The sequence below is a fragment of the Helianthus annuus genome, chromosome 15, assembly GCF_002127325.2.
Source record: "Helianthus annuus cultivar XRQ/B chromosome 15, HanXRQr2.0-SUNRISE, whole genome shotgun sequence".
Lineage (NCBI taxonomy): Eukaryota > Viridiplantae > Streptophyta > Magnoliopsida > Asterales > Asteraceae > Helianthus > Helianthus annuus.
Genome location: NC_035447.2, coordinates 138943263 through 138962024, shown reverse-complemented (window position 1 = coordinate 138962024; position 18762 = coordinate 138943263). Strand labels below are relative to the sequence as shown.

Below are 18762 nucleotides of genomic sequence, written 5' to 3'. Positions count from 1 at the left end.
AGCATGGATAGCGGAGCCCACCTTCAACTCCGGGATTCTTACACAGTCTTCTTCCATATTAATTAATAATTAATAAGACGCCCATTCCGATCATCTCCCCTTCAACCAACACCCACTCCCAAAAGATCTCCTCCTGCTTCAATTTTCAATCTTGCATCATCAATGGCGTCATCTGCTCCGGTTTAAAATCACATAAAACACGCTAAATCTGCGAACCGCTTGTGGTTGGTTACTTACTTTTGAACTAGTCAGATTAACATATGGGAATTAGGGTTTTAGTTGATGGCATTTTCGTAATTACTAGTAGTAAAGATAACTGAATTTGAGATAATGGCGTCGTTGCCGCCGGCATTTGGAGTGCTGCGGCTCCGGCGGCAGTGTTGCAGCTCCGGAAAGGTGACGCCCATCCGGAGAATTGCGGTCGGGTCGGGTGGGAACAATGCTGAGGAATTGAAGAAGAATATGATGATGACTCAGAAACTGAGAATTCAAGCATTGCCCTTTGCATCATCTCAGTATGTTGTTCTATTATTTTTTACTTTATGTTATTTGTAAAAATAAAGTTATTTTGGAGGCTGGGGTGTCATTTATGTAATTTTTTTCCTTCGAGTTAATTACTATTTTCGTTATCGTTTGTCAAAAATCACTATTTCAGTCTATTAGTTTAAAAATTGCGATTTCAGTCCCTGTGGTTTCACCTTCATAACCATTTCAGTCCATGTGGTTTCACTTTCGTAACCATTTCAATCCATTATTCTGTTAAGTACAGTACACTACAGGGACTGAAATGGTTACGAGGTGGACTGAAATGGTTACGAAAGTGAAACCACAGGGACTGAAATCGCAATTTTTAAACTAATGTACTGGAATATTGATTTTTGACAAACTACATGAACGAAAATAGTAATTAACTCTTTTACATCATATTTTTGTATTTTTTTTACGGTAAATAAAAGTTTTTTTTTTTTTTTTGAGTCTGGGGTCTCATTTACTTTATTTGATAACTTAATGTTATTTGTACCGTTAAACAAACACCACTTACATGATATCAACAGACATATCATACCGGCCACATGACAGGGTGAAAATGACAATATCCGAAAAACGTTTTCATATGGGCCGTATGTTGTTTTGAGTGACAATGAAATGACTTATGTGACCATTGACTAAGCTATATGCCCTATATAACCACTTTTACCTTGTGATACTATGTATGATTTGACACTTTTGAGATGGTGTACTAATAAAAACACCAGTATTTTTATATTGTAAAAAAAGTTTTTATTTTTTTAGGTGTATCTCGTTGGGAGCAACCTCTCGCTCTCCCTACACCCTACTTTATTAGTGAGATTTTAGTTTGTATTACATTATACATTTGAAATTTCTTACTCAACAAGCCTATATAACTGTTGTTTGATCACTGATGATGATATGATATTAGAATTGGCGAATTTAATTCGCCTAATTCTTAGATTTTCGATTAAAATCTAATGTGAATATATCTGTTGGTGATGAAATCATAAAATGTGTAACATTCTAATGCATTTTAGTTGTTGTAGATCTCTGATGTCTTCTAGACAAGAGAAGTTTTTTCCACGCTGTACCCCCAAAAATTCCGGGCCTCAGTTTCGTGACACTCCGCCGAAAAGAGGTACTCTATGATGCTTTCTTGAACTTGTAATCATACAAGTTTCAGTTTTGTTTAAATGGTGTGAAATGTTGTTTAAAATTTTGTGTAAAACTGATGACGTGGCGTCCACATCATTTTTATACAAGTCGACTATTTTACACCATTGGCATGACATGCACACAATGACGAAACTTGATTACTATTCAGTGACATTTGCCTGCTAATGTAGATACCGGGATTGCAAATGAGAAGGATTGGGGCATTAGTTTAAATGAACATGTGAATGAATCTGGTGTGAATGTGGATGGTAGTACATGGTATAGAGAAAGTGGAGAAGATTTTGGTGAAAATGGATTAAGATGTAGATGGACAAAAATGGGCGGTCAAACTCACGATGGCTCTTCAGAATGGAAAGAAACGGTATTAATTACTTCCAATAGTATTGTTTCTATGTATGAATTTTGTTGATGGTAGCTTACATAGTTGTTAAAAGCCATCGCCTCTTGCGCCTAGGCCCATTTTTCAAGCTAGGCAGTTGCGCCTTAAGTCGAGGAAATTGCGCTTTAATTCTCCAGGTGATGGTTCAGGTGCACATTCCGGCGAGATTCCTAGATTCTGGAGAGTTTCTGGCCAAATTTTCTAAATCCGGCAAGATTCTAGCAAGATCCGTACTTTTGTCTAAGGAAAACTACTTTTCTGCACTAGTACACTAATATTTTAGAACTTTTGATACTAAATAAATGATATAAAGTGTTATATAATAGATTTTATTTAAAGAATAGTATTTTTTTTCTAATAGATAATATAATTTTAATTTTTTTCCTTATGCGCTTTGTTTTCCTCAAGCCCTTGCTTTTTTTGCGCTTTGCGCCTAGGCCCCAGGCGAGGCCTATGCACCTTGAGTGCGCCTAGCGCCTTTAATAACTATGGTAGCTTAGATTTGAACTAAGTCAATCAAAGGAGAATTACTAATTGACCTTTGATTTGTAAGCTTTAATAGTATTCCCTTACAGGACAGGATGAACCATTGTAAAATTTTTGTAGTTGTAGTGTAAGATTTTCTGACAATGTAAGCTTATAATTTTAGTAAATGGTGTTTATGTGCGTCTGCCTGATAAATAGCATTCATTCATTTGTTACCTATTTATTATTCAAAGAAGTTTCTTTCCATAACATATTATCACCCCAGGTGGATGCATTAATTGGATTTGTTGATGTCATTGACAGTGGTGGGAGAAAAGTGATTGGAGTGGATACAAAGAGCTAGGTATTTTTATTACTAAATTCATTTACTCGCAAAAAAGACGACATAGTTTTTCCTAATTTATAAAGAAGCATACATTACTAAAAATTTGATCGTATGGGATCCACAAAGATAGAATGAAACATACCGTATTTTGCATAATCCTGTGCAGGTGTTGAGAAATCGGGAAGAAATTGTGACGGGGATTCATGGTGGGAAACATGGCGAGAAGTTCTTTACCAAGATGAATGGAGGTTAATATTGTAATTTCAAGCAATTTATGCTCGTTTCTAATCATAATGCCATAAATCTATTCTCTGTATTGCTGCAGTAATTTAGCAAGAATTGAAAGAAGTGCACAAAAACAAGCAAAATCAGGCATAGAAAATGCCGGTTGGTATGAGAATTGGTACGAAAATGAGTTTCATATAACCAATTATTGTGGATTTGTCAAGATGGTAACGTGTGGGGTTGAAACATGTCATTATATGCTGCTGTTGAAACACGGTTGGTATGTAAGATAAGACATAATCGAAATGGAACAAATGTTGTTTTGATGTAGGTGGGAAAAATATGATGCGAAAGGGTGGACCGAAAAAGGAGCACATAAATATGGTAGATTAAATGAACAATCATGGTGGGAGAAATGGGGAGAGCATTATGATGGAAGAGGATCTGTTCTCAAATGGTATATTTTCTCAATCACACTACATAATTATTTTTTGAAAATAATTTGAACGATATCAAATAATCATGTAACATTAATAATATAGTAATGATCACTTTTTAAGGTTTGAAAAATGGAAATACTAATGTTGTTTTATGTTTGTGTTTTATTTATTTTTTATATTTTGTTTTCAGGACGGACAAATGGGCAGAAACTGAACTCGGGACCAAATGGGGAGACAAATGGGAAGACAAATTTTTCGAGGGTATCGGGACCCGTCAAGGAGAAACATGGCATGTATCGCCTACCGGTGAACGTATGTCTCATTCTAATGCATAAGAAAGATGCCCTTCAGTCCTACTAACAAAATAAGAGATCCAAATCAAACTTCACTTTTTTCGTTTTAAACTTTTAATGATCAAGAAGAATATGTTCAGATAGGTAAATGGTAATATGAAAGTTCGTTATCCAATAATCATGAAATCGTTGCAATGTTAGTAGTGGCCTTTTTAACATAAAACAGCAACAGATTTGGCGAAATGTGTCGTGTTTTGTTAAACGGGTTGTTTTTTTGTGAAAAAAAAAAAAACATCATTTTAATTGATTGTTAGTTTTATATCTTTTTTTTTATTTTCAGTAATTTTTGTACTTTCATTTTAAAAACAAACACTTATTATTGTTACTAAGAAACTATTTGATTCATGTATCAGGTTGGTCAAGGACATGGGGTGAAGAACACTTTGGAAACGGGTATGTATAACATAATTTTATATTTATGTCGTATTAGTTATATGTTTTAGCCGCGGGTCAGCCACTCTATCCCACCCTGTCCCTTCCCAAACCCTACGAGTAGCTTTGTTGGGCCTACGTTTTAATTGCCGACCCGAGCGTATGGGCGGTGGGTCAAAACCCAAGCAGATTAGAAGGCCGCAAGATAAGGAGATTAATTAGAGCAAGTTAATTAGTTTCTGTTAGTAGATAATTATGAAGAGTTATATTATAATTATCTAATAGTCTTAGAATCCTAGTTGATTTCTAATGTTAGGGCTATATATGTTAATCAACCGAGCTTGTGGTTGATAACATGGTGGTTAAAGTTTTGAGTTATTTTCTTTAATCAATTGGAGAGCAAATTCCAGATTTCGTGTTTGTTTTATCCGACTGGGACTTGAATTGGTATCAGAGCCACATTCAAGCTCCTCCGATCGGATCAGCGAGCAACTCAGGAGGAAGGGCAACAGCGATTGAATCAAAGGACTGGATCAATCGGCACCAAGAACACCAATCTCTCTAACATATAGAAGAGGACAGAGAAGGAACATCATGGGAGACGTTGAAGCTCGACCCGTTGTTAAGGAAAGCGGTCCAACTTTACAGTGTCCGGTGCTTACTTCAACAAACTTCAACACCTGGGCAGTAAGGTTAAAATCCATATTCCGAGTGCATGGAATATTGGAAGCAATTGAACCCACGTCTACAAACCCGGTTGAAGCAAAGAAAGATCACATGGCGGTGGCCCTTCTGTTTCAAGCAATTCCGGAAGAACTTGTCCTCCAAGTTTCACAGTTAAAGACAGCCAAAGAAATTTGGGATGCATTGAAGACTCGTTATGTGGGTGCTGAACGAGTTAGGGAGGCGAGGGTTGAATCATTACAAGCTGAGTTTGAGGCAATGAAGATGAAGGAAGGAGAATCAGTAGACGACTTCGCTGGAAGACTAAGCCAGTTGGTTTCAAAATCTGCAACTCTCGGATACATCATAGAAGACTTGAAGCTGGTCCGAAAAATGCTTGGTTCTGTACCGCCTAAGTTCATCTCAATTGTGGCGTCGATAGAGCAATTTGTGGATCTCAAGACAATGTCTTTTCATGAAGCCGTAGGAAGACTTAAAACCTTTGAGGAACGGGTAAAAGGAGCTGAGACTATAGTTGAAAACCAAGGAAAGTTGTTGTTTGGTAATCATAACAACTCATCTTCATCTAAAGATTATGATCAGAACCGAAGTAGAGGACGTGGGAATAATGGCTCTTATGGAAGGGGACGGGGACGAGGCAAGGGAAGCAACCAAGCAAGCGGATCGAAAAACTCCACTCAAAACCGTCTCGGGAACCGTGAGAAGGGTAAAGGCAAAGAGCGTCCCGATGTTCAATGTTTCCGTTGTGATAAATACGGACACTTTGCCTCAAGTTGTCCCGAACGAAAGAAAACAACGGAAGCAAAAGTAGCCGAGGCAACTGAGGAAGGACCTACTACTTTATTTATGGCACAAATTGTAGAAGATCAAATCTGTTTGAACGAAGAAAAGGTAAAGCCCAAGAAATATCAAGAAGATACAAAGGAGCGGGGTACGTGGTATCTTGATAACGGGGCGAGTAATCACATGTCTGGTGATCAATCCTATTTCCTCGATCTGAATGAGGAAGTGTTCGGACGAGTCAGATTTGGAGATGGTTCGGATGTCGAAATTAAAGGAAAAGGGTCCATCTTACTTCAGTGCAAGAATGGCGAACAGAGGATTGTAACAAATGTTTATTACATACCTAATCTAAAGTGCAATATTTTTAGTCTTGGGCAGGCAACCGAGAATGGGTGTGGGATTTGGATGAAGAACGAGCATTTGTGGCTATACGATAAAGGCGGTCAAGTCATAATGAAGGTTCCCAGATCTAACAATCGACTGTACAAGATTCAGATTAAACCAGGGATCCCAAAATGCCTACATGCAAACTTAAATGATGAGGTTTGGATTTGGCATGCGAGATTAGGACACGTGAACTTTGATACTCTAAAGGTGATGGCAAGCAAAGGATTGACTCGAGGACTTCCTAGGATTAATAAACCAAGTCAGATTTGTGATTCATGTGTGTTAGGGAAGCAGGCTCAAAAACCATTTCCGAATGAAGCAGTGTTTCGAGCAAGCAAGATACTCGAGTTAATACATGGAGATTTATGTGGTCCGATCTCCCCACCTACCCTAACCGGTAATAAATATATGTTTCTCTTGGTTGATGATTTTAGCAGGTACATGTGGACATTCATGTTAAAATTAAAGAGTGAAGCATTTGAAACATTCAAGAGATTCAAAGTTGATGTCGAATCTGATGCCGGGGTCAAGATTAAATGTTTTCGGACTGATAGGGGAGGGGAGTTCACATCTCGCGAGTTCAACAAGTTTTGTGAAATTGAAGGGATAAAGAGACAACTAACTGCACCGTACACGCCACAACAGAACGGTGTGGTTGAGCGTCGCAATCGGACCATCTTGGGAACCACACGCACCATGCTAAAGGCCAAAAATGTGCCAGCATACATGTGGGGTGAGGCAATTCGACATGCTACTTATGTTTTAAATCGTGTCATCACTAGAGCAGTGAAAAATAAAACACCCTATGAAGCTTTCAAAGGTGTCAAGCCAAATGTGGAACACCTAAAAGTGTTTGGGTGTTTAGCTTACAATAAGGTGCCGAAATTTAAACTAGATAAGCTGGAAGATCGAAGTTCGAGACTCGTATATTTGGGAACTCAATCAAGTGAAGGAACAATTGCACATCGACTTTTTGATCCAATTAAAAGGCAACTAGTTATTGGTCGGAATGTCGATTTTAATGAAGAACAGGGGTGGAAATGGAATGGGGAAGATCAGGTGCAAGATGGGTCTAAATGGGAATCATTTACTGTAGATTTGGAGACTGATGATGGATCAGAAGGCGAAGAGAATGCCAACGAGCTCGAAGAACAAAATGTCCAGACCGAGTCGAATGGTTCTGGATCAGATGCAGTAGATCAGAACAGTCCTGAGTTTAGCCCAGCATACCACCCGACCCATTTGTTGAGTGTGAAGCCACTCTTGTGGTTTGTCAAAAGTAGTGGTAGAAAACATGTGGGAAACCTGCAACCATGTTTGCAGCCTGTCAAAAGAAGTGGGTGAAGACAACAGTGTGTTGATCCATTTCTTCTGCTGCATTAATTTCTTTGTTTGACAAATTCTTATCTAATCTCTTTATAAGAGATCCATCTGTATTGTAATCGTTGTATCACAAAAGAAATAAAAACCTCCTAGTTACCGAGAGTGGACGTAGGTCAGAGCCGGACCGAACCACTATAAATCTTTGTGTTCTTGATTGTGAGCTGAGGGTGCGTGTGACTCGTGTTCGTGTGTGTGCTCCGATCCTAACAACTGGTATCAGAGCCGTTGGCTCTCGATCGACACACGAACAGAAAGGGTGAAGGAGGAAGTACTGACCTGAAAAAATCGGAACTAGGGTTCCGACTGGAACAGTCGCCGTCACCACCATCACAGTCGTTCATCTCGCCACCGCCATCTCCGGCTGCTCAAACCGCCGCCGCCGCTGCCTGCTCAAACCGCCGCCGCCGCTGTTGCCCCCTGTTCGTCACCGATGTCAACCTAGCAATCGGTCCACAACCATTGCTCGCGTTCTAGTCGCCATCGCCAGAAGACAAGACCAGATCGATTTTGATTTTTTTTTGGAGAAAGTGCAGAACTTTTTTTTGGGGAAGAGAACACTTTCTTTAAAGACCAGAAAGTTGATTTCTTTTTTGGGGAGAACGTGGGTTTGTTGACTTTAAGAGAAAGAAAAAGAATTTCTTTTTTTAAGTCCATAAGTTATTCAGTTTGATAAAACCAGCCCCTCATAATTTTAATCAAGTTTTTTTTGGTCAAAAGCCATTTAACAAGCGAAATAGAAAAGTGTGTTTCTATTTCATTGCTTCCGCTCGTATAATTGCCATTTGCAGTACGAACCTGTTGGTTAGTAGTAAATTGGTAATTTGTCCGTTAAAATGGCAGAGGATGGTAAAATTAAGATTGATAAGTTTGATGGTAGTGATTATGGGTTTTGGAAAATGCAAATTGAAGACTTGTTGTATCAGAAAAGTTTGCATTTGCCTATGTTGGGCGAACAACCAGATGACATGTACGATGAAGAATGGAAGTTGTTGGATAGACAAGCTTTGGGTGTGGTTAGGCTTTCTTTGGCAAAGAGCGTTGCGTATAACGTTGTCAATGAAACAACTACATACGGTGTATTAAAAGCTTTGTCCAACATGTACGAGAAACCATCTGCTTCAAACAAGGTGTTTCTCATCCGTCAATTGGTTAACACCAAGATGAAGGAAGGCATGCCGGTTGCCGCTCACATAAACGAGTTCAATTCGATTATCTCTCGTTTAGCCTCCGTTGAAATAAAGTTTGAAGATGAAGTACAAGCTTTGCTCCTTTTATCATCTTTGCCCGACAGTTGGTCAGGCACAGTCACAGCCGTTAGTAGCGCATCTGGTACTACTAAGCTAACGTTTGATAGCATTCGTGACTTGATTTTGAATGAAGACATTAGAAGGAGAAGTAATGGAGAATCTTCCAGTTCTAGTTCTCTGTTGCACACAGAAAATAGAGGAAGAAGGAATGACAGAGGGCATAATCGAGGAAGGTCAAAGTCTAGAAGAAGGGGACAGTCAAAGAACAGAAAAGACATTGAATGTTGGAACTGCAAAGAAAAAGGTCACTTTAGAAGCCAATGTACAAAACCAGCTGCAAAGAAAGAAGTAAACAGTGTATCCTCGGAAGAATTAGGTGATGCTCTCATCTGTTCTGTTGAAGATTCAGTTGAATCTTGGATTATGGATTCGGGTGCTTCTTTCCATGCTATCTCATGCCCAGATATGGTCAAGAATCTACGAACAGGTAACTTTGGTAAAGTTCGTTTAGCAGATGATCAAATGCTTGATATTACAGGTATTGGAGATGTAGACTTGAAGACCTCATTAGGAACTATATGGACATTGAAAAATGTCAGGGTTATTCCTAACTTGAGAAGAAAGTTGATTTCAGTTGGTAAATTGGATGATGAAGGGTTTAATGTTCACTTTGGGGGTGGACAATGGAAAGTGATCAAAGGCAATTTAGTGATTGCCAAAGGAAAGAAGAAAGGCACTCTATACATGGCAGAAGTTTCTGCTGAAGGTGTTCATGCAATGACCACCGGTCCGAGTCCATCAAATTTATGGCACAACCGACTCGGGCACATGAGCGAGAAGGGATTGAAGATGTTGGCTCAGAAAGGAAAGTTTCCAGACTTGAAGAAAGTGGAAACTGAATTTTGTGAACCTTGTGTTCTTGGAAAACAAAAGAGGGTTACTTTTGTGAAGACAGGAAGGACACCGAAAGCTCAGAAGTTGGAGCTTGTTCACTCGGATGTATATGGACCAACTTCAGTTATATCTCTAGGAGGCTCGAGATACTATGTTACCTTCATCGATGATTCAACACGCAAGGTATGGGTATATTTTCTTAAACATAAATCTGGTGTATTTGATGCTTTTAAGATATGGAAATCTGCTGTTGAAAATGAAACTAATTTGAAGGTAAAGTGCTTAAAGTCGGACAATGGTGGTGAATACATAAGCAAGCAGTTCACTGACTATTGTGCCAAGGAAGGGATAAAGATGATCAGGACAGTTCCTGGAACTCCTCAGCAGAATGGTGTAGCTGAGAGAATGAATAGAACTCTAAATGAGAGGGCTAGAAGCATGAGGTTGAATGCCGGAATGCCCAAGACATTCTGGGCCGATGCAGTTAACACTGCAGCCTACTTGATTAACCGTTCACCATCTGTTCCCTTGGGTTTCAAATTGCCAGAAGAAATGTGGCAAGGAAATGAGGTAAGTCTCGAACACTTAAGAGTCTTTGGTTGTAGTGCTTACGATTTGTTAGAAGTTGGTGACAGGGATAAGCTAGACTCAAAGTCCAAGAAGTGCACATTCATTGGTTATGGGTCAGAAGAAATGGGTTACAGGCTTTGGGATAATGAAGGCAAAAAAGTAATCAGAAGCAAGAATGTCGTCTTCAATGAAAACGAATTGTACAAAGACAGAAACACCAAAGGACCAGAAGTTCAGAAAGAATATGTTGAATTTGAAAGTGGTGAAACAAGAAAAGAAGCTTTAGTCGACATTCCAGAAAATGGGGATGAGTCAAGCGACAGTGGGAGCTTAGGGGACGATTCTAGTAATGATTCGGAGGAAGAAGAAGCTGCTCCTTCAACTCCAAACTCCCCAGAAACACCTCAAGTTCAACCAAGAAGGTCGTCTAGAGCCACTAGACCGCCAAACAGGTATTCACCATCAGTCAACTACATACTTTTGACAGAAAATGGTGAACCCCAGTGTTACTCTGAAGCTATTGGGTTGAAAGATTCATTGCAGTGGGAGCTTGCAATGAAAGATGAAATGAAGTCGCTTGAGAAGAACAAGACCTGGCACTTGATAAAGCTTCCATCTGGGAAGAAGGCTCTTCAGAACAAATGGGTTTTCAGGGTCAAGGATGAACATGACGGTGCCAAGCGGTACAAAGCAAGATTAGTAGTCAAGGGATTCCAACAGAAAGAGGGAATTGATTTCAATGAAATATTCTCTCCAGTGGTGAAGATGACTACCATCAGACTTGTTCTCAGTATTGTAGCAGCAGAAGGCTTGCATCTAGAGCAACTAGATGTCAAGACAGCTTTTCTACATGGTGACCTAGATGAAGACATTTACATGACACAACCAGAAGGTTTTCAGGTTAAAGGCAAAGAAAATGATAGCAGTACGGTTCGGTAACGGCTAGGAAATTAACACTCTAAATAAAAACTGATAGATCTAACGGTCTCTTGTGATACAGACACACCACACAAGAAATCGATTAGGGCAAACTAAACGAGAATCAAGATACAGATACACCACTTGATTCTAATCTAGGCTCCAAGAACACCATTCAAGTTGCCACACTTGAACTAGCATGGAAGAATTAATTACTCTCAAAATCCATTGAGAAAATTAACACACACAAATTTCAAACTCATCAAAAACTGCCATGCTTACTGTGCTTTACGATTTACATATAGAAAAGAAATGAAGAAACTAACCCACTACCTAAAAACATGCAAACTGACTTTGACCACTACCTCAAACTTTGAATTAAAATGCAGAAAATAAAAAGAAGGAAACTTGGGAATTAAGTTGTGTAAATTGGAAATAAACTAAAAATAAAAACATGGCTCTAATTTGCTGCAGATGGGTCGGATCATGGCGGGTCTTCGGGTTCGGGTGCGAGTAAAAATATAACCCAATTAATCCATTTTAGAAACTGAGCCTGATGTATATCATCCTCCCCTTCTTTAACGAAGTTTGTCCTCAAACTTTGAAAATTATCATTAGGTGGTGGTTCGGGTGGGATTTCCTTTGAGTAATCAAGCAAGTAGTCTTCGAACGGTGATTTGGAGATGAAATTTGGAAATACTCGTGAATACTCATCATCCAAAGTCACCAAAGAACTGTTTCTAAATTTACCCATTTCCTCCTCAATAGGGTGTACAAGTCTTCCTAACATTAACATGTGATCACCATCTTCAACAAACACAACTAAGGGAATAAGTGTGATAGCTAATTTAAAAATTGCTTTGACATGCTTCTCTCCATCTTGCTTTTTCCCATCTTCCATAATGGTCGGTAAATCTGCACTGTCAGCAGGTGTTTCCTTTTGGACGGCAGTTCCGCTAAGTAATTTTCTTACCAACAAATATTCTTCTTCATCGAGTTCGGTTCCATCTTCATCGTACCGGGGCCCTTCGTTCAGTTCGTTGTCACACAAATCTTCTTGATCAGGTGTTTCACTTGTTGCTGCCCATTGTAGATTTTGTTTTGAATCCATGGATTAGTAGAAAATGAAAAGAACAAATATGGACTGTGGCTTTTGAAAACGAGGGTTGTGATAACAAACTGTGGTGAAAGTTTTTTTAACTAGGAGATGAATCAAACGAGTCGAAACGGATCGCTTCGGCTCTGATACCAAATGATAGCAGTACGGTTCGGTAACGGCTAGGAAATTAACACTCTAAATAAAAACTGATAGATCTAACGGTCTCTTGTGATACAGACACACCACACAAGAAATCGATTAGGGCAAACTAAACGAGAATCAAGATACAGATACACCACTTGATTCTAATCTAGGCTCCAAGAACACCATTCAAGTTGCCACACTTGAACTAGCATGGAAGAATTAATTACTCTCAAAATCCATTGAGAAAATTAACACACACAAATTTCAAACTCATCAAAAACTGCCATGCTTACTGTGCTTTACGATTTACATATAGAAAAGAAATGAAGAAACTAACCCACTACCTAAAAACATGCAAACTGACTTTGACCACTACCTCAAACTTTGAATTAAAATGCAGAAAATAAAAAGAAGGAAACTTGGGAATTAAGTTGTGTAAATTGGAAATAAACTAAAAATAAAAACATGGCTCTAATTTGCTGCAGATGGGTCGGATCATGGCGGGTCTTCGGGTTCGGGTGCGAGTAAAAATATAACCCAATTAATCCATTTTAGAAACTGAGCCTGATGTATATCAGAAAACTTGGTGTGTAAACTGAAGAAGAGTTTGTATGGTCTGAAACAAGCGCCCAGACAATGGTACTTGAAGTTTGATAACTTCATGGGAAGAGTTGGTTACAAGAGATGTGACAATGACCATTGTTGTTACATCAAGAAGTTTAAGGGTTCTTACATCATTCTACTACTCTATGTAGATGATATGTTAATAGCCGGTTCAGACATATCAGAAATCAAGAAGTTGAAGAGGCAAATGTCTGAAGAATTCGAAATGAAAGACTTAGGAGCTGCAAACCAAATACTCGGGATGAGTATTTTCAGAAACAAAGATGGTTCTTTGACACTATCTCAAGAGAAATACATTGAGAAAGTGTTAGAGAAATTCAAACTTAAAGATGCCAAGATCAGAAGCACACCTTTGGGAAGTCACTTTAAGCTTTCTAAAGATCAGTCACCCAAATCATATGAAGACAAGGAAGAAATGGCTAAAGTTCCGTATGCATCTGCAGTTGGTAGCCTCATGTATGCAATGGTATGCACGAGACCAGATATAGCTCATGCAGTGGGAGTTGTTAGTCGGTTTATGTCCAATCCGGGGAGAGAACATTGGGAAGCAGTTAAATGGCTGCTACGGTATTTGAAGGGGACTTCAAAAGTGGCATTGAATTTTAAAGGGAAAAATGTTATTCTGAAGGGTTTTGTAGATGCTGACCTTGGTGGGTGTAAAGAGTCATTCAAAAGCACCACGGGGTATGTCTTTACTGTGGGAGGCACTGCTGTAAGTTGGATGTCCAAACTTCAGAAAAGTGTTGCCCTATCAACCACAGAAGCAGAGTATATGGCAGTTGCTGAAGCAAGCAAAGAGCTTATATGGTTGAAGAACTTTCTCAACGAACTTGGAAAAGAACAAGATGATTGTGCACTATTCTGTGACAATCAAAGTGCAATTCATCTTGCAAAGAATCCTGTCTTCCATTCGAAGACAAAACACATACAGCTGAGATATCACTTCATCAGAGAAAGAATTAATGATGGCACTCTGAAGTTGGAGAAGATCAAAGGAACTGAAAATCCAGCTGATATGTTGACTAAGGTTGTCACCTTAGAGAAGTTGAAGCTTTGCATAGCTTCAACTGGCCTTCAGTATAATTGAAGAGAAGGCCGGGTAACTAGGAATGAGCTAAAGTTTCTTACAGAATACAGATGCACAGTTGAAGCACAGGTGAAGATTGTTCCGTGGCTTCAAGTGGGAGATTGTTGAGTGTGAAGCCACTCTTGTGGTTTGTCAAAAGTAGTGGTAGAAAACATGTGGGAAACCTGCAACCATGTTTGCAGCCTGTCAAAAGAAGTGGGTGAAGACAACAGTGTGTTGATCCATTTCTTCTGCTGCATTAATTTCTTTGTTTGACAAATTCTTATCTAATCTCTTTATAAGAGATCCATCTGTATTGTAATCGTTGTATCACAAAAGAAATAAAAACCTCCTAGTTACCGAGAGTGGACGTAGGTCAGAGCCGGACCGAACCACTATAAATCTTTGTGTTCTTGATTGTGAGCTGAGGGTGCGTGTGACTCGTGTTCGTGTGTGTGCTCCGATCCTAACACCATTCTGGTGGTTCGCTGCAATTTGGCAACACACCATCTAATCAGATTCAACAAGATGGTACAAATAATGCTGGATTCACATCAAGACGGAGTATGCGTCCAAAACAGATTCCAAAAAAATATGATGATTTTATTCTAGACAAAAGAATGAATCAGAATATTGAAAATATTGAAGAAGAAAGTTACTTGTTGTTAAATGATGATGAACCGAGGAATTTTCAAGAAGCAAGTAAGGATCAAGAGTGGGTAAAAGCAATGAAGATTGAGATGGACTCTATTGAGAGAAACAAGACTTGGTTTCTCACAGATTTACCAGTGGGATCCAAAGCAATTGGCCTTAAATGGGTCTTTAAAGTTAAACGCAATGCAGATGGTTCATTAAACAAGTATAAGGCCCGGTTGGTTGCGAAGGGGTATGTACAACAATACGGGACTGATTATGATGAGGTTTTCGCACCTGTTACGCGAATTGAAACAGTGCGACTACTCATCGCAATTGCAGCCTCCGAAGGATGGGAAGTGCATCATTTGGATGTTAAGTCTGCGTTTCTGCACGGTGACTTAAAGGAAACCGTTTATGTAAATCAACCAGATGGGTTCGAGAAAAAGAATCAGGAGCAGAAAGTTTATAAACTCAAGAAGGCATTGTACGGGTTGAAGCAAGCACCACGAGCTTGGAATGCCAAGTTAGATGAAACACTAAAGCAATTGAAGTTTACTCGATGTCTACAGGATCAGGCCGTGTATACAAGAGCCACTTCAAACAATCGTCTAATCATAGGGGTGTACGTTGATGATCTTATAGTAACTGGAACAACGAAAGAAGAGATCTACGAATTTAAACAACAAATGGCGAATAAATTCGAGATGAGTGATTTGGGTAAATTGACATATTACTTAGGAATCGAAGTGTGTCAAGATAATACAGGTATTATGATCAAGCAAGAAAGTTATGCGAGTAAAATTCTGAAGGAAGCTAGAATGGAGACATGCAATCCGTCACAATGTCCTCTGGAGCCGGGAATTAAACTCTCAAAAGACGAAGAAGGCGAAGATGTTGACGCAACAAGTTATAGACGACAAGTAGGTTGTTTAAGGTACTTGCTCCATACAAGACCCGATTTGTCTTTTTCTGTAGGATTGGTCAGCCGCTACATGCAGTCACCAAAGCAATCACATACGGCTGCGATTAAACAGATTCTCAGGTACATACGAGGGACAATGAACTTTGGTATTAGATATGGCAAGGATGGAACTAAAGAACTGAATGGGTTCAGTGATAGTAGCCATAGTGTTGGTCGGGATGATGGGCGGAGCACTACAGGACACGTGTTCTATTATGGTAATTGTCCGATAACCTGGTGTTCTCAGAAACAGCAAACGGTAGCTCTTTCCTCATGCGAAGCTGAGTTTATGGCAGCTACATCAGCCGCATGCCAGGCACTTTGGCTTCGTGAGCTGTTAAGCGAGATAACGGGATGTACACAACAGAGGGTGGTCCTTAGAGTTGACAATTTATCAGCAATTGCACTTATGAAGAATCCTGTTTTCCATGGCCGGAGCAAGCACATTAATACCAGGTATCATTTTATTCGAGAGTGTGTAGAGCGAGATCAAGTAAAGGTTGAGCATGTTAGCGGTGACAAGCAACGAGCAGATATTCTGACGAAAGCCCTCGCGAGAATCAAGTTCAGAGAAATGCGAGAACTACTCGGAGTTGAAGGCCTCCCTTTTTCGAGTCGGAAATTAGGGGGGTGATTGTTGGGCCTACGTTTTAATTGCCGACCCGAGCGTATGGGCGGTGGGTCAAAACCCAAGCAGATTAGAAGGCCGCAAGATAAGGAGATTAATTAGAGCAAGTTAATTAGTTTCTGTTAGTAGATAATTATGAAGAGTTATATTATAATTATCTAATAGTCTTAGAATCCTAGTTGATTTCTAATGTTAGGGCTATATATGTTAATCAACCGAGCTTGTGGTTGATAACATGGTGGTTAAAGTTTTGAGTTATTTTCTTTAATCAATTGGAGAGCAAATTCCAGATTTCGTGTTTGTTTTATCCGACTGGGACTTGAAGCTTTTGCTATTGGTGGGATTCTATAGGGCGCGTTTGTTTGTATTAGTTATATGGCCCGTGGGCCCAGTGTAGTATTACACTTTACCTAGGTTATTTCAAATGAATAATAAGTTTCATTTAGTTTTGTAACATTATTTAGAATCAAAATCTGATACTTTGTGCAGCAAGGTGCACAAGTATGGAAAAAGCACAGCCGGAGAAAGTTGGGATATTGTTGTAGATGAGGAAACTTATTATGAGTAAGTTGGTTATAATTTTTTTTTTTTTTTTTTTTTTGAGTTTTAAAAAGCATCATTTAATGTAGTCCCAAAATGAACGGGTCAAAATGGGGCTGGGTTGAAACGGGTCTTTTTAAAAATGAAATTTTGCCATAAATTTGAGAAGAGTAAATAAATTGTCATTTTAGTCCCTGAGTTTTTGTCCAAATTGCCATTTTAGTCCAAATATTTTTTTTTTCTCCTCTGGGGTTTTTTGGTCCCTGAGTTTTTTTTAGTCCCTGACTTTTCCTTTTTCTTGCCATTTTGATCACATTGCCTTACTTAGTCTAAAAATCAGGTTATATAATCAGGGGTTTTTTGGCATTAAATTATTATGAGGTTTATAAATTATGTTGTAAACTACTCCTAGTTATCACTACACAACACTTATGCCAAAAATACCCCTGGTTATAACCAGATTTTTAGACTGAGTTAGACAATGTGATCAAAATGGCAAGAAAATAGAAAAGTCAGGGACCCAGAGGAGAAAAAAAAAACTATTTGGACTAAAATGACAATTTAGACCAAACCTCATGGACTAAAATTGCAATTTACTCATTTGAGAAACTGTGACACCATTAGTTCCTTGTTAATTAGAGTATAATTATTTGGTGGGTTGTTTATGATTGAAGATAAATTTATTTCAACATTGTATCGTTTTCTTTTGATTTGACCCTAAGATAAATCACAATTCTTGTTGGCCTATTAAATAAGTAGAAATGCAACCTTCAAATTATGCGCATTGTCAATAAACTTAAACTAAACATGATCATACTTTTATCTTATGGTTAAAGGGCTGAACCACATTATGGGTGGGCCGAAGTTGTTGGTGATTCGAGCCAGTTACTATCTATCGAACCGCAAGAAAAACCACCCGGTGTGTACCCGTATCTTGACTTAAAGTCGTCTTCTGCCTCGTCACTACCAAAAGATGATAATCCTTCATTGCGTTCACTCTGACTCGAACCGCTAGCTCGTTTTTTTGTGATCGGACCCAAGAAACAGGCCCTTGGAAGATCTAGTAGTCTATTTCTCATTTATTTCAATTCTTGGTTTAGGCATATTGGTGTTAGTTCTCTTCTTATTAACTGTATTGTTTAATTTTCTTTCTTTTTTTGATAGACATTGTTCATTCATTTGATATTCAAGCCCATATCCAGGGGTAGTTTAGGTCTTTATCTTCAATCTTTTCATCTTTTATGTTTAACTAGGTTATAACCCCGTGTATTACACGGGGTTGAATAAATAAATTTTATATACTAAATAATAAAATAATATATGTTTATAAACCTCATTTATTGTACGAGTTGAATAAATATACTTTTATATATTAAATAATAAAAAGTTATATCTATAAGAACCATATTGTACGGGTTGAATAAATGTAATTTTATATACCAAATAAAAAAGTTATATCTTTAAAACCACGTATATTACACGAGTTGAATAAATGTAATATTGTTTACCAAATAATAAAATAGTACATATTTAAAAAAACCTCATTTATTACACGGGTTGAATAAATGTAATTTTATATACCAAATAATAATAAAAAAATTACATCTTTAAAAATATGTGCATTACACGGTTTGAATAAATGTAATTTTCTGTACTAAATAATAAAAAATATATATTCTTAAAATAACCCTGTGTATTGTACGAATTGAATAAATCTAATTTTATATATCAAATGATAAAAAGTTATATTTTAAAAAATCTCATGTATTACATGGGTCGAGTAAATGTAATTTTGTATAGTGAAAATAAAAATATTTAATATATTAATACAAAGTTTGGTTTTCGTGATAAAAATAGATTATTATGTTGTTGCAAAATTTGTTAACAAAATCTCAATAAATTTAACTCTTTATTTAAAACTCCGTAAAT

The 18762-nt window shown here is 38.2% G+C and overlaps 1 protein-coding gene across 2 annotated transcripts; it reads left to right on the top strand.

Annotated features, from left to right (window-relative positions):
• LOC110912687 lies at positions 1-18060 on the top strand. Of its 2 annotated transcripts, none has more exons than XM_022157474.2 (11): positions 1-515; positions 1560-1651; positions 1860-2050; positions 2858-2897; positions 3046-3127; positions 3205-3282; positions 3436-3561; positions 3735-3856; positions 4251-4290; positions 16783-16857; positions 17670-18060. In XM_022157474.2, the coding sequence occupies exons 1-11, from the start codon at positions 331-333 to the stop codon at positions 17833-17835; spliced, it is 1197 nt and encodes a 398-aa protein (XP_022013166.1). In that variant the 5' UTR covers positions 1-330; the 3' UTR covers positions 17836-18060. The 2 variants fall into 2 exon arrangements, with proteins under 2 accessions (XP_022013166.1, XP_022013167.1); XM_022157475.2 differs by lacking the exon at positions 1-515 and adding an exon at positions 1207-1344.
• Positions 18061-18762: the final 702 nt, after the last annotated feature.

Coding starts and splice junctions, on each gene's coding strand:
- LOC110912687 (XM_022157474.2), top strand. CDS start 331: ATGGCGTCGTTGCCGCCGGCATTTGGAGTGCTGCGGCTCCGGCGGCAG. Junction 1,652..1,859: donor TGACACTCCGCCGAAAAGAG/GTACTCTATGAT, acceptor CTGCTAATGTAG/ATACCGGGATTGCAAATGAG. Junction 3,128..3,204: donor CTTTACCAAGATGAATGGAG/GTTAATATTGTA, acceptor GTATTGCTGCAG/TAATTTAGCAAGAATTGAAA.